The 17377-nt window shown below is 29.0% G+C and overlaps 1 protein-coding gene across 1 annotated transcript in view; it reads right to left on the reverse strand.

Annotated features, from left to right (window-relative positions):
- The window catches only part of LOC130900287 (putative ammonium transporter 2), a 151913-nt gene that overhangs the window by 129659 nt on the left and 4877 nt on the right, over nt 1–17377 (reverse strand). Inside the window, exons 2-3 of the mRNA XM_057810800.1 lie at nt 5040–5126; nt 834–1032 (exon numbers count right to left, since the gene is read on the reverse strand). Coding sequence (XP_057666783.1) covers nt 834–1032; nt 5040–5126 — 286 coding nt within the window. The remainder of the gene's footprint in view (nt 1–833; nt 1033–5039; nt 5127–17377) is intronic.

The following is a 17377-nucleotide window of genomic DNA, read 5'->3' on the forward strand; positions in this document are numbered from 1 at the left end:
CACGAACTACTTCGAAGCAAATGGTGACCTGTATTTTCGAAATAACTGGACATATCGTACTACCATTCCACTAGAGCAACGTAGAGCGGTCTGCACTGAATGGTATATCAGCATTTGTTTGCCAGAAGTGTTCGGAAAAATCAGATGACGAATGATTCTCCACCAGGATAATATGAGCTCCCACACATAGTATTGGAACAGTTAAAACATCGAATTGATGAGTCATCCGCCATACGGTCCTTGTTTGGCACCCTCACTTCTTATTCTTGTAGATGAAAAATAAACACATATTTTGTAGGTACCTCAATCGGAATGAAAAGAATGCTTCGACAACTGGTTCAAACGCAGTATTTTGGAAAACAATAAAGGCATATAACCAATTATTAATAATTGTTTTTATATATCAAAACTTGAATTACAAAATTTGGAGAAATCGTCAAAACTATATAGGTACATTTTTATAATGTGTTTGTTGGAAATATCAGTAAAAAGGTCTAGACTTGAATTAAAAGATTAGAAAACACCAACTAAATATTGAAATTTCTGGTGTGCTGTTGCCAGAATATGTGCATACACACAGGTTTCTTCAATCAATTTCATATGCATTGATCAGATAACATAACAAATAAAAATTGTGAATAAGAGAATTTGTTTATGGAATGACTATTATTTATATAAAATATAAACAAATTCAAATTGGAATAATATATACGATATTTCCCTATTTGTTTCACAATATTGTAAGCGATTGTTAGAAATAGACTATTTCCATTTGCTGCATGTGGTATAGATTTTTGGTTTGTATAAGAAATCATGTAATAGGTGAAGATTACCTTTCGGCCATTGCTCCACTTACTATCGTTGTTGCAGTAGTTGCAAACGATAACTGGAATAAAAACGCGGTATATATTGATCCTTTCAATGGATCTTCCAACAAAGGGTCGATGAAAAAATCTCCCAAAGCAATAAAACCATTATTTAGTTCACTTCTTCCAAAAGAAAAAGCGTAACCAAACATCCAGTATGTCAGACCTAAAAATAATTTAAATTGAAAAACTTGATGACAGGTTTCACTGAAAATATGTTACAATGATAGATATAAGCTTAGGGAATATTATTGATCTGATTCCAATGGATAATGTGATCAGTTGGTGAATTATATCCTAATAGGTGTTCATTAGCGATACATATCTTTTATAAAGGACATTCTATGAATTTCTCCAAAGATTTGACAACCCAATAAAAATACATTCACATCAACCTAACCTTATCTAACCTATAAAATTTCTTCAAAATCAGTTATCCACTTCCGAATGTGGTAATCACTTTTCCATCGAAAATTCGAATACTCTATTCAATATTAATGCAAAAGAGTCCCTACTTGATTTTAACTTTAAGCATGAACGCAAATCTGAATTATCATTATTTTCCTAATCACTGAGTTCTCAATCATTTTCCACTTCACACTCTCTAAATTTTCTTCAACAATATAATGTTTTGCACTATTATCAACATCATTCAATTCTAAATTATTTATAAACATATCACCTTATTTACTCATTCAATCGAGCCTTAGCGGTACAATTTTTCATTTACTAATATGTTTACTTTTTACCTTTTTCAGCACATTCTTCCGATCTACTATCAGTGAAACCTTGAGAAAGCTTCCGAATGTAATGCTTTTATAGCCAGCAACTGTGCATGTTTTATATGGTTCAATTTGTTCAATATCTTCGAAACAAGAAGTCGTTTTAGATAAGAAATGTTCTTAGAAATAGAAGTAGAAAGGAAAACAACATTCTCAAACACAAAGAAGCATAAAGCCTTACAATATTTGAACGATTTCGATTCTACATAATACTCTTTTTAACAAGCTGAATATACTTCGTATAAAGATTTTGTCAGTCATTATTCTAAGACATAGTAAAAAAGTACTTTGATGTCTACCGAACGACATTAACATAGTCCAGGCTACTATGGTAAAAATGAGGTATTGCCCGCGATTTCCATAAACCTGCATCGTTTTGCATAAAAATTTGGAATTGAGCTGGACTTACTCTCATCTTCAAAACATACCTTATGACAATATTTGCTTATTACTCCTAAGGTTGAAAACTACCGCCCTTATTGCAGAATATCAATAAAAATACTTTTAAGGTTTGAACCAAAGTTGTTCGATGCTTTAATATAGTATTCATAATTTTTCAACCCTTATTTCGAAAAAAATTGAAAAATATTTAAAGACATATTTACTTATTTTCTGTATTGACTTGAATATTTTGCACTCGTAATTTAGAACCCCTATAAATCATTTCCTATTTCAGAGAAAAATATTTACTTATACAATTATGAATATATTTATTTCAAATTGACATTTTTTTATCTTTTTAAATTTTAATATTATGTATTTAAAATTTTTAACAACTATAAATTATTCCTTATGACAAAAAATGGAAAAATTATGCACAAGTTTTGTATAATATTTAATTACGTTGGAAATATGTTGAATTAAGACAGAAAATTAGATTGTATTTAGTTTTTTTGGGATATCTCCGTTAATTTTCTAGCAAATTAGTCGCTCAAAACGTAGATTTATAGGGACTTTTAAGACCTATGAGTTTAAATTTTTATTTTAAATTTCTTTATCCCTCAATTTTTTGAAGAGCACTGTTTAAGGGGTTCGAAAATCGTATCAGTCATACTTTAGGATACGATTTGTGAGGCCATATCTCAGTTATTTCAGAAGTTACGAAGAATTTAAAAAAAGAAAATTATTTGTTACAAAAAAATACTATCTTATTGTTTCTTAACAATTTTTATGTATATCCTATAGCTTTTTAGAAATTTTGTAAAAAATGAGAAATTTTTAAAAATTTCAAAAATGATTTGTCAACTTAATTTTTTTCGAAATTATGCATTCTAAATCGTTCACACTGCCAGAAATTATTATTTTTACCTAAATAAAGTGAATCATTACTGGATTACATTGCTATTGCAATTTGGGTACTAATGCTAAGGGTGAAAATGAGGATTTTTTCTACAATAAAAATATAAATCGATTTTATTTCCGATATAACTTTCTTAGTTTTTATGCTAGTTAGACTAACCCTCATTTTGAAGCTTTTAAAAGTAATTTGAAAAATATTACATGTAATTATCTTGAAAAGTGACTCGGTTTGTATTACAGCTAAAGCAAATTTAAAAAAAAATAATCTCTTTGTTTTTTCACAAGATTAATATGATAAAATCAAAAGTATTTGAGTTATTTATGGAAAATAGATTGGAAACGTGTTTTTTTTTCAAGAAAAATTCAAGTTTTCAATAGCGCATAACTAAAAACTATCGATTTTTATAAAAAAAGGCTAGGAACATTTTTTTCTCAAAATTTGGTCCTCTATCAATTTCAGTGATTATTTTCAAAATAAAAATTTACATTCCATAGTTAGGGTGGAACTCACCCCTAGTGCAAAAACACACATCGGAAAATATGGGTTTTGCTTTTTGAGGTATTCCTTAAAAGTAGTCAAAATTTCATAAAAATCGATCGTCTAAGTCTAAGATTTAGACGATCCGCACGTCTCTTCATTCACGGAATATCTTAAACAGTCTTCTAAACAACTAACCAACTCTGACGCACTTCTCGTCTAATTATTATATTATATAACTTCTCCAACAATGGGTTCGTCGCGATGTTGTCGGCTGACACAAAAAACTATTTGGTACTTAGTTAAAGTTAACAGAATAGAAATGGAGGAAACGATAGATAAGTGAAAAAGAAACGAAACTAGAACTTTGAAAAGTTTGTAAAGATATAATTCCCTACACATATATGTCCAACATTCATAATTAAAAATGATTTTAAAAGTTCCAATATTGAGAAAGTACCAATTCAAATTATATCAGATATTTTCTCCTTTTCCAAATAAAAAAGCAGCTCTGCTCTTAGCATGTACTACTCGAACGAGAAATGGTATTTTACTGTTGGCACCTAGAAAACAGAGACTATTTATGTCACTATGATTATCTCTATAGATATAATCTATACAACTCGATATTTGCAATTTTGCTAAGATCGACGTGAAAGATCATGTTTACACGTTCCTGGAACAAAACACCATAATTACCAAACCTCTATAAGCAGACCAATGCCCCGTTCCCAAGAAGTGCTAGACTCATACCATGCCTGTCAATTGCTTTCAAACGCATGAATTCGCAACAACTTGAAACTTCAAGATATACCAATCCCAAAACAACCAAGTTTAGAAGCTCTACAAGAAGGAAATAACATGACAGTCAACCATTTTGCTCTAGTGTTGTGTTTAATTATTCTAGTATTTCTTCAATATTCATTTATAGAAAAGGGGACGTCTTCGAGATCAGTTCCAGAAGAGATTGTCCCACTAAGGGCACCATAGTTTCAATCTTAAGGGGGGAAGAGTTAAGGAACTTGGACCTTGAATCACAATCACAAACTCATTGAGATAGAACGCCACTATAAATATCACACCAGACGATAAGGAAAGCAGACTTAAATTTCATCTTGAACAGAACATTACTCTGTCCAAATACATAAATAAAAATACTGTTGTATTTGAATAAAAAGATCTTTTTAAAAAAATATGAATCCGTTCAAATTATTTAATTTTTATAACTACCGACGAACAGAAATTATATTGGATATCGTTCTTGAACTGTGATTATTTTTGTTCTGAAAAGCTCCACCAAATTAAATAGTCGGTCGTTACGGTTTTCTATGGTTATTTACAATTGAATTATTCATAATATCGATGTTATAGTGAAATAATTAGATACTATGTTTTATATATGACTCCCATGACATTGGCAATGAGTTTAAGTCTAGATCCATTAAACCTGGTTCGGATCTATTTATGCTTGAAATATTCCAGATTGCACCAGTTCCTTCCTAAGAAAGACTTTCCTATTAGAACCACTGAAACTGAGTCTTACTACTTGGACTTTATGATCGTGAATTAAATTAAAATATAAAATTTGAGTAAAATGAATAAAAATTCACTCACCTCCAAGAACAATATCAACAACATTTTTCATCATTATATTAACTTCGTTTTTTATAGAAACGCAACCTGATTCAAGCATTCCAAATCCTATAATAAAAAACAATTATAATTTCATTGTGTCAAAATTCAGGAGCTAATGCTATGCTATTGAGGGTGAATAGAATATCTTTTATTCAAAAATTTCGAATATATATCGTTATCTATAAATTTATATAGCATTCTATTGTATAAAAGTAACAACATTCCTACTTACAATAATCAATTAAGAATTTCGGTGGTTTTGGATCGTATCCTCATGAAACATAGGTTTCAAAATTAAATATTCAAATTGACGTTGATATATTTCAATTAATCAAATTTCTAACAACGTCAATTTGATTATTGAATTTTGAAAACTATGAATTTTGAAATTTTTTACAAGAATACGATTTAAAACCACCGAAAATCTTAATTAATTATTGTAACTAGAGATTTTATAATTTTTATACATATTGTTTATATTGTATTTGATCATAATTTCGATTTCATAATTTCAATACACTTTATGATCCGCTTTCGTAAAGATCTCTTAACTGAAGTAAATGGTGGACATTTTGAGCATTTGCTTTGAAGTTTTTTATTTTTGTTTACAAATTTGTTATTGTTACATATTTAAGGAATAATAAAATTTTTTTATGAAAAAATTAAATTTATTGAACTTTTTAGAAGCAAATAACACGATAACCGATTGAGTTACACGAATCATAGAGAGTTACTTTTTTGTAGAATTTAACGCTTTTTGATATTATTTTATTATTTTAGTTGTAAGTTTAGCCAAAAAAAAGTTTACATTGATTTAATTAAACAAACAAGTGTAACTAGCGCCCTCTATTAGCAATGTTAAATTAGAGTGCAAATTATGATTCCTCATGCCAAAAAACGTGAAATTGCCAATTTTCGGAGAGAAATTGTGAAACATAAAAAATTATTGCGAAAATCAAAATTTAAATTTAAACTTTAAACAACCCCGTATCTCGGAAACTAGCAATATTTGCATAAGGCATGTTGAGCGGAATCATCATATTTTGAGGTCTAGAATCTACAGTTCAGAGATTAGACATTCTCGATTAATCACCCTGTATAATATTACTTCTTCGATTTTTTGGTGTTTTAGATTTTAAAGTAGTGAAATATTTGGAGAATATATTATTTCCTTTATGACTTATAGTAATATCATATTTATTGAAATAATTTGATAATTGTTGGGAAAGTGCTTGTACTTATGGTACTGAAAAATATTTTATGTTTTGATGTTTTGTTTTTTAATTGATTGTAGTATATGTTTAGGCTTTTCTACAATGTGTTATTCATAAATTTTCAGAATAATTATTTCCTTTCAATGCAGTTTTCGCTTTTTGAATAACTAAGCATCTATTCAGGATCTGATAGCTACACTTATTATCTCTGATCATTTTTGTGAAAAAGTTTAAATTTCTTGAGTGCCAAATTGGTTTCTTATAGCATTCTGTTCTTATGCTATTGTTAATTTTATATATTGTTACATCAACAAAATTGATTTTATTATTTTGCTCGACCTCGATTGTGAATTGAATATTTTATCGAGTTTGCTTAGATCTTCCTTTACCAATTGGCTATAACACTTGAAATGGAAGCCCCCACAGCGCAACCATTAATTTGTTTATAAATTCAATTTCCATATTTGAAATAAGTTGTAGTGAGTGTAAGTTCTATAGCTCCTATAAAATCGTTTTGAGGTATTTCTATATATTCTTTAATTTTGTCCCATTTTTTTATTAATATATTTTTCACAATTGTAATAGTAATATTTGTATATAAAAAACCTCATCTAACGGAATAAATATATATTCGTTAGGAATTTTTATACTTTGATTTTTTCTTTGAAATCCCATTCCATGAAATCTCTCACTAATTTTCCTAATCAATTACTCCAACAAGAAAATAACAAAAATTATTCAAAACCATAACAGTTAAAATAAATGGAGTAATTCCTTTTGATATTTTCCAAAAATTTGAAGAAACATATCGAGAACGAACTGAATCACTTTATGATAGTGCAAAGGAAAAAATATTGAGAAAATTGAAACAACAACCTATTGCTGAAAATACGAATAAAATCAAAATGGATAGAAAATTTAACTGATACTGTCACACCAAATGAAGTGAAAGAAGTTTTATCTTTAGGTCCCAATTTTGCAAAAAATATTTCTATTGACAAAGAATTACTTGTGAAAAATATCTTATGAAATATTTAATGCAACACCAATCATCTAAATAACGAAATTCAAAATAAAATAAGATCTGATACTTGTAATATTATCACTAATTTCAAAAATAAATTGGAAAACAAACAACAACAGACCAATATCAAACCTCAAAATATAACTGAAACCAAAGAATTCATAAATAAAAATAGAAATCTCAAAATTTTGAAAGCAGATAATACTATTAAAACTGTTATTATGAAATCAGGAGATTATAATAATCAAATGATAAAATCATTGAACGATAAGACAACTTACAAAAAAATCAAACAATTCCCGACGAATTCTTGTCAAAAGAAAAATAATGATCTAGTTCGATCTTGGGAGCTCCAACTTTTTATTTCGCTATCAGATGCAAAAAAATTGAAAATTCCCAATGCCTCTTGAAATATATGGTTTATCAAAACTGCACAAACCTGACATTCCCCTTCGATCGATAGTTTTAAGTATTCACACCCCTCTTATCCATTATCTAATCATTTGAAAAATATTTTGAAACAAATTTTAGATGAAAACAAATACTATATCAAAAACACATGGGATTTCAAAGAAAAAATCAAAAGTATAAAAATTCCTAACGAATATGTAATTAATTCGTTATATTTGGTTTTTTTTCTATACAAATATTCCTATTAATATTGTGAAAATGATATTAATTAAAAATGGGACAAAATTAAAGAATATATGGAAATACCTCAAAATGAATTTATAAAAACTATTGAACTCACACTTACAACATATTTCAAATGTGAAAATTAAATTTACAAACAAATTGATGGTTGTGGTGTGGGGACTTCCATTTCAAGTGCGGTAGCACAATTAATAATGGAAGATCTTGAAGAAACTATCCTAAACAAACTTCATATAAATATTCCATTCTTATTCCGATATGTTGACGAACGCATTACTGCCGTACCAAAGAATCAAATTGAAAATATAAATAAAAAATTGAATTTTTATCATTGAAAACTTCAATTCACAATTAAGGTCACATTATATAAAATTAACAATAACATAAGAACAGAATGGTATATGAAGCCAACTTGGTCCTCAAGATATTTAATTTAATTTAATTTAATTTAATTTAATTGATAATAAGTTTGGCTGATAGATCTATCCAACTATCAGATCCTGAAACTAAATGATCATCTATTCGAAACACAAAAACTGCTTAAAAAGACTTAAAGAGAAGTCTAAACGTCAATTTATTTCTATCTTTTGAAAATTATTAAACCTAAAAGCAAGAAAATCTAGAAACATAAACAATATTAAAAGGTCTTAGAAATAAGAAATTAAATGAATTTCGTTTCTCCAATGAAGATTGATTTAAAAAGGTTAAAATTAAAGAATATTTCAAATCAACTGGTAATGCCAATATTCACGGAAAACATTAATTTTCACATACCCAGTATTTGGACTATTCTTCTTTATATAGCATTGATATTGGCCTTCTTGTGGAAGATGGGATTCAGCTTCCAGGAGAAGCTTCCTTCTAAAGGGGGAGGGGTCACCTACGCCATTGCCCTTAGGTGGACAGTATATTGTGCTGATTAAGAACTTATTTTATTGTAGAATTGCTTAGTTTGTGTTTACTAAAAGATTATTTAATTCACGATTGTAATAAAAAATATCAGTCTTGTAATTGAAGTTGTTGGTAGAATTTATGTCAGAAAAAAGTTAGTTTTTAAAAACACGGTTCCAGTTAATTAAAAGTTAAGTGGCGCAGTCAGTAGGATAGTCAATCGAAAGTTAAAGCATATAACATTCGGTTCGTTTCTACGATTTGTTGACTATTCGAACAAGTAAAGTTAAATTATTGGAACTCTTAGTTGGGCGAACTGAGTAACTCAACTAGAAGATCTGTGTTGTGCCAGAAACCGGAAGAATCAAGAGGATATTGGTTGTTCCTGTGCAGTCCGAGCCAATGGAAAGGATCTTTATTCTATTGCTGTAAGTGTTTTTAATGTCATATAGAGGAAATATTAATTATTTACTTGACACATCTGACGATTCTGACTCAAATTCTGATTCAATTAACTCAAATTCAGGCTCAAACTCTGTTAATACTAAAATAAAATTTAACTTAGCATCATCAAAACTTTTTTCTACGAATAATTTTAATAAAATGACTACTCCACAATTACCTATTTTAAAAAAAGAGTATCTTGATATGATACCCGAATTTGATGGAAACAATGTATTACTTCCTAGGTTTATAAAAATTTCAGAGAAATTAGTAAGTTTTATAATACTGTGGATGTAGGGGATTTTCAAAACAAATATTTGATGAACAGCATCTTAGCAAAAATAAAAGGTGAAGCAGCCATAAACATTTCTTCTTGTACGATAAGAACTTGGGAAAATCTAAAAGATGCACTTCTTAATACTTACGCTGACAAAAGAGATATTTACACTTTAAATATAGAACTTTCAGAAATGAAACAAGGTAATGAAACGTCTTTCGAATTTTATAATAGAATTCAACATTTATTAAACCTTCAAATTTCTTATCTCACGACACATTCTAATGTTAGTGAATATTTAATTTAGGGTAATTACTTTAAAAATTTGGCTCTCAGAGTATTGCTACGCGGTTTAAAAGAACCTTTAGGCACATTAATGCGTACGAAAAATCCAGAAAATTTGAATATTGCTTTAAATGTACTTACAAATGATTTTCAAGTTTATATGACCCGGAATAATCATCCGATTTTTTCATATTTGAATACGCAAAATAATTCATATGAAGATAAAACCAATTTCCAAAATAATGTGGCATATAAGGAGCCACCTCCTAGGCATTCTATGCTGAATTATCAATATACTAATCGAAATTCCGCATCAAACCCACAAAATCGTCCATCAACTTCTTATATCCCTTCTAATAGGAATAATACAAACTTTTCTAATAATGGTCAAAACGTCTTTAAACCCAACCAGAACCAAAGATTTCCTAATCCAACTCCAATGAGTATGTCTACAAGAAATACATCTAGACCCCAACCTCAAAATAAATCCAAACATAATCGAATTGTTAAACTTAAATAATTCAGGAAGCGTGTTACCCTATATAATTTTTCCAGAACAAAATCTTAAGGTTTTAATTGATACTGGTAGCACAAGATCCTTTGTGACACGAGCAGTTGCTGAGAAATATTTCAAAAAATCTTATGTCAAAAAAACTTTCCATGTAAAATCTGCCTTTGGTGGCAGTCAACAAAATTTCTGCACACTCATTCCAATCCCTAAAATGTTTGTTAGGATTGGATAATTTAAAAATACTTAATGCAATTATGGATTTAAATAATAATTTGCTTATGACTCCTTATAGTCAAATTAAATTGAATTACTTTGACATTAAAACTGGATCAACGAATTGTATAGTAGTGCCTCCACGTAGTGAAAAAGTAATTAAATTAAATATCGAAAATGTAAAAAATGGTAATGTTATTATACCATATACACGAATTGGGAAATTAGAAATCCCTGAATGTTTAACAAAAGTTGAAAATAATATAGCTTTATGTACAATTTTAAATCCTTCAGAATCCAACTTTCGAGTAGATTTAAGCCCCTCTATTAGTGTTGAGACATTCAATGAAAACGAACAAACCCTCAACCCAAATTATAATGAAATTTATTGTGAAAATGTTAAATTTGATGTTTCGAAAGTTAGAACTGAACATATGAATTCCGAAGAGAAACAAGCCGTATTGAAATTAATTAAAGAGTATAGTGATATTTTTCATGTTGAAGGAAATCAGCTCACCTTCACAAGTAAAATAAAACATCACATTAGAACTTCTAATGAAATACCTATTTATTCAAAATCATACAGGTACCCTGAAATTCACCAAACGGAAATTCAAAATCAAATACGAAAAATGTTAAGTGATAATATTATTAGACCATCCAATTCTCCATGGTCTAGCAACATTTGGATAGTCCCAAAGAAGCTAGATGCTTCTCAAAAGCCGAAGTTTCGACTCGTTGTTGACTATCGAAATACAGATATTACAACGTTACTAGATAAACTTTGACGTTGTCAATATTTTACAACATTAGATCTCGCTTCTGGTTTCCATCAAATCGAAATGGCTGAGGACGATATTCCGAAAACAGCCTTCAATATAGAAAATGGACACTATGAATATGTGCGTATGCCCATGGGTCTGAAAGGAGCTCCTTCAACCTTTCTAAGGGTCATGGACAATATCCTAATGGGTATACAGAACGAAAAATGTTTGGTGTACCTTGCTGATATAATTGTGTTCAGTACCAGTTTACATCACAAATTTAAAAGAAGTATTCAATAGATTAAGAGATTCTAATTTTAAATTACAAATTGATAAATGCGAATTCTTGAGAAAAGAAGTAGCATATCTAGGACATGTTGTCACGCCAGAAGGTGTAAAACCGAACCCAGATAAAATTTTAGCAATTAAAAAATTTCCAATACCAAAAAATTCAAAACAATTTCTTGTTTTTCTTGGATTTCTTGGACTCCTAGGGTATTGCCGAAAATTTATAAAAGATTTTTCAAAATTAACTAAACCATTAACTATTAGACTGAAAAAAGATACAATTATTAATGTAAACGATTCAGATTACGTCAAATGCTTTGAAATGTGTAAAAATCTGTTGATGAATGAACCAATACTTCAATATCCAGATTTTACAAAACCCTTTAACCTTACCACAGACGCCAGCAATTATACTTTAGGTGCTGTTCTAAGTCAAGGCAAAATAGGTTCTGATTTACCTGTGGCTTACGCCAGCAGAACCCTAAATGATTCAGAATGCAACTATTCTGTAATCGAGAAAGAACTTCTTGCCATAGTTTGGGCAACCAAATACTTCCGCCCCTAACTTTTTGGCATAAAATTTACAATAGTTATCGATCATAAACCACTCCAGTGGTTATTCTCACTTAAAGATCCAAGTTCAAAACTTGTTGGATGGCGCTTGAAACTTGAGGAATATGATTATGATATCGTATACAAAAGGGGCGCTTTAAATACCAATAGCGATTGTTTATCCCGAATTCAAATAAATATCAATGAAACTGAATTACAAGAACCTCAATGTTCTAAATAATTATTAGTTTATATGGACAAATTTAATAAAAAACTCTCATCAACTCCCGACGATAATGTATCACCAATAGTTAAAACAGATAATGAAAGTAATAATTATGAGAATGACGACGAAGATATAACTGTTCATACAAATGAGGAAAATCCTATAGTTGGTATACCAATTTCAGATTCAGCGATAAATGTTGGTAAAAATCAATCAATATTTTCAGAAGTAAATTTCGAACCAGCCGTACCTACTATTATGAAACTGTATGAAAATAAATAAAGAATTGTCGTGCAATTATCTAAAAACAATTTTGAGCAAGATGTCATTAATCTCTTGAAAGAATACATAGTACCAAAAACTAAATATTTTATTTATTTCGAAGACCCAATTTATGAAAAATTCAGTGTCGTTCTACAAAATCACTTTCAAGATTCTCAAATTGACTTTGTTAAATGTAATAAAAAATTAATAGATGTTCCTTTAAATGAAATTAAAGAAGTAATTCAAAATTACCACGAAGGTAAGACTAATCATAGAGGACTAGATGGAACTAAAAATCAATTTATTTGTAGAGTTGCAAAAAGTGCATTATTATTACCAAGCGGAATTACCCTTTGAATTAAAACATAAAAATATTTTAGAATTTGAAGCCGTCATAGACGTAGTTTGTAAAGTAGAAAATAATCAAATACAATATTTTTTATCGACACCCATTAACTATGATATTTTATTTAATCTTTTTTATATGTTACCTATACCTACAGAAATTGAATCAGAATACGTAACATCAATACCTAATTCAAAATTTTCACTTAAATCAAATAATGTCATTAAACCTCTAAATGACATTTGTACTCGCAGCAATATTTTTCAATGTCCTAACCATTTGCAAGACAATAATAATTATGGATGCGAAAAAAACATATTGCTAGCAGGAAATTCTACATATTGTCAATATACAAAAATTGAAATAATTAAGAATGACATTGAAATTATTCCGGAGATAAATCAATTTTTGGCAATATTTCTCGTAGAAGAAAAATTAATCATAAAATGTAAGCAAGAAAATGGAACCAAGAGTTAATATTTCAACAAAAAACGTTTAGACAACCTTTTGTAATAAATGAATTAAATTTGAAATTAAATCAATTACACGTTTCTCCAATGAAGATTGATTTAAAAAGGTTAAAATTAAAGAATATTTCAAATCAACTGGTAATGCCAATATTCACGGAAAACATTAATTTTCACATACCCAGTATTTGGACTATTCTTCTTTATATAGCATTGATATTGGCCTTCTTGTGGAAGATGGGATTCAGCTTCCAGGAGAAGCTTCCTTCTAAAGGGGGAGGTGTCACCTACGCCATTGCCCTTAGGTGGACAGTATATTGTGCTGATTAAGAACTTATTTTATTGTAGAATTGCTTAGTTTGTGTTTACTAAAAGATTATTTAATTCACGATTGTAATAAAAAATATCAGTCTTGTAATTGAAGTTGTTGGTAGAATTTATGTCAGAAATAAAGTTAGTTTTTAAAAACACAGTTCCAGTTAATTAAAAGCTCGACCCATTGTAGCATCAATTAACACTTCCTTTGAACTCCTTTACAAATTGGTTAACTGAAATTTTGACTAACTCTCAAGATTATCACAGTGATTGTCATATAAAAGACTCCTTTAAAATCAAAGAAACTTTTAATTATATGATATTACCACCGAATTATGTATTATTAGGATTGGATGTAATATTCTTATTCACTAATGTTTACTTAAATACATGCCTTAAAACATAAATGTACCATATAAGTGAAAACTACAAACTTAATAAAAAAGCTCAGATTCAGAATTAGTAACATTCATTTTTAACAATACATGTGTATTGTTATATGTAATAATAAAAATTATAAATAAATTTTTGGGAACACCAATGGGGTCTTCAATATCCCCTATATTACCAGAAGTTATTTTCAGTGAAAATAACTATTTCCAATTATTGAAATTATTGTTCCACAAACAGTATGGGTACTTTAAAATCGAAAAGAAATATTCAACCTTCTGATGGTGAAAATTATAATGCGTGAAAGTTTAGAATCCGTAGTCTTTTAAGAGAACTTGAAGTGATTCATGGATAAACCGAAACCAGTGGAAACAAGTGGAAGAAATCAGAATCAACCGCGAAAAATGTGTTAATTGAATATTTGTCCCATTCGTATTTAAGTTATGCGAAACGGGCATTGTCAAAAAAACAAATTTTTACTGTATTATACAATATCTTTGAGCAAAAAAGTGTAGCAAAACTACTAGGAGTTCGAAAGAACTAATTTAATTTTAAATTAAAAGAGGTAAAACTCTTCTCAGTTATTAGGGCTACTAGACAAAATGAAGAAACAACACTAGCACATATATTAAAGCAATATTATGATATATATATATATATATATATATATATATATATATATATATATATATATATATATATATATATATATATATATAGTACCTAAATACTCGTTTTAAACATTCCCTCATTTCTTGGTTATTTTAATTCATATATCTGCTTACTATTATATATATATATATATATATCTTAATATATATAAATCTCGTGTCACAATGTTTGTCCTCAATGGACTCCTAAACCACTTAACCGATTATAATAAAATTTGCACACCATGTGCAGTTCGATCCAACTTGAGAGATAGGATAGTTTAAATCTCAAATTATAGTCGCAATTTTAATTTATTGCTAATTATTCGTCTGTTATTATTTGACAGTCAAAATTATCTGTTAAAATTAATAATGTCAAATGCCACCGAAAAAATCTAACCTCAACAACGCGTGCACCAGAGAGGCACGACGCAAACGTGTTGTTGAGGTTAGATTTTTTCGGTGGCATTTGACATTATTATTTGACAGTCAAAATTATCTGAGCTCAGCAATTACCAGAACAAATCGAAACAAGAAATGCAGCTCAAAGAATCAGGACTGCAGAAAGTCGTGCACAAGAATCTCAAGAACAGCGTGACGAACGTCTGCGACAGAATATTACGAGAACAAGAGCGGCACGAGAACGAAACATAGCTACAGTACGAGTACTAGATCGACAAAGGCAACGGATCAGCCGCTCATTAACACGTGCATCATTCGTTCGGCTTGCCTTTGAATATGCACCAGATATTAACTACTCAGCGCATTCAAAAATTGCTATCGGTGGAATGGATATATATATATAGTACATATATATATATATGTACTATAGACTTAAAACATGTGAAGAAAACATATGATAATATGTTTACAGGATAAATGGACTCTGATTGGGAAGGAAACAATAATGAAAATCCTGACCTATACTCTAAGAGGAAGGATACAACGGATTATTTATTTAAGTTATTTGATAGATTTTAGCATCAGATATAAACCTTGAAACCAAATAACCTATCTTAATACATGAAGATAACAATGGATGTATTAGCATATCTAATAATTCTGCAAACCACAAATGATTCAAACATATTGACATCAAATATCATTTCTCTCGAGAACAATGTGAGAAAAAGACTATAATTGTTAAACATATTTCATCAGGTGAGAAAATTGCAGATATGCTGACGAAGCCAATACCAAAGGTCAAATTCCTAGAGTTGAGAGCAAAAATGATTAGGCTTAATAAATAGTATCTAGATATAATATTATAACTGTAATTTTTTCTATTTTTGAACTGATAAGGTTTTTTCTAGGTTTCCCTTATCGTGAAGGCAAGATGAATCACTATATAAGCGGTTGATAATAACCGTCCCAGACAAAGAGTTAACGGAAGGTATGTCGATTAATATTAGAAATGTGGTTTTTAACTAGTTTAACTTATGAATGAAAGAGATTTTTAGAGGACGTGTGAGAATATTGAATGCAAAAATCCTTCTCTTTTAAGATATTGCACTTTTATAATATTGATTACACTATGATTACGGAAGTGAAGTTTTCTAATTTAAAACATGTGTTGAACACATTTTAACCTTAACAAATAATATACTGGGTGTTTGGAGGGTGAGTAGCCATAGGAAAATGGTCGATAGGTGATGGTGTTGGCTACGTGTTGCGCCTACTTAAACAACATTTTGCCATAAGTTTAATGAGTAATAATTTTTTTTCTATTTTTCTAGAAAATCTCCATTTTTTGTATAAAAACTTCAATTATTGAAATGTTAAAAAATGATGTCATTTGTTAGTGTAGTCTTACCTTATTCAGATTTAATCATAATTTCATACAAACTATTCAAAAAGAAATAATAAGTGAAGTATCAAACTTTCATAAATCGAAAAAAAATCATCCTTATGTCAACTTCAGATGGTAATAATAAAAAAAATACAGTGTATGGCATTTACAAATGTTTTTAAAAACTTCTCTAGTTAATATTCTTTCGAACGGTATGTAACATGTATCATAACTAACCAGGTAACTCAACAAAAACCGGTTTGTCGTCACGAATGCATTAAAAGGGTGAAAACCTAAACTATTCAATTGAGCAGGTAAAATGTTCTCTCCGATCATCAACATTGTAAGGACATACCTCCGAAACTCTAATAGAAATAAAATAATCTTCCAATTGATAACGTATCTAGTTTTCTCATAAATACACCATTATCTAATCCATAATCTCAACATAATCATCAACTATTCGTTGATCTATTTCTATATGAAAAGATGTGTTACTATTTAGGTTTCGAAATTGTTACAGAATGAATACTAAATTATAAGCTAATAGTGCGTAAATTATTTTATTTTCGATAGACTCATTTTTTGTATGTTTTTGATTGTTTAAAAGTCTTATGTGTTTAATAATTGTCAAATGAAATCTTTCAACGATTTCATTTGATTCTGGATGCTGTGTAATGAATTTTTTATGCGTTTTTAATGAGTCATCTATAACAGAATTTTCATCAAATAGGATCTTCGATTTAAACAACA

Source organism: Diorhabda carinulata, chromosome 12 (assembly GCF_026250575.1).
Source record: "Diorhabda carinulata isolate Delta chromosome 12, icDioCari1.1, whole genome shotgun sequence".
Classification (NCBI taxonomy): Eukaryota; Metazoa; Arthropoda; class Insecta; order Coleoptera; family Chrysomelidae; genus Diorhabda; species Diorhabda carinulata.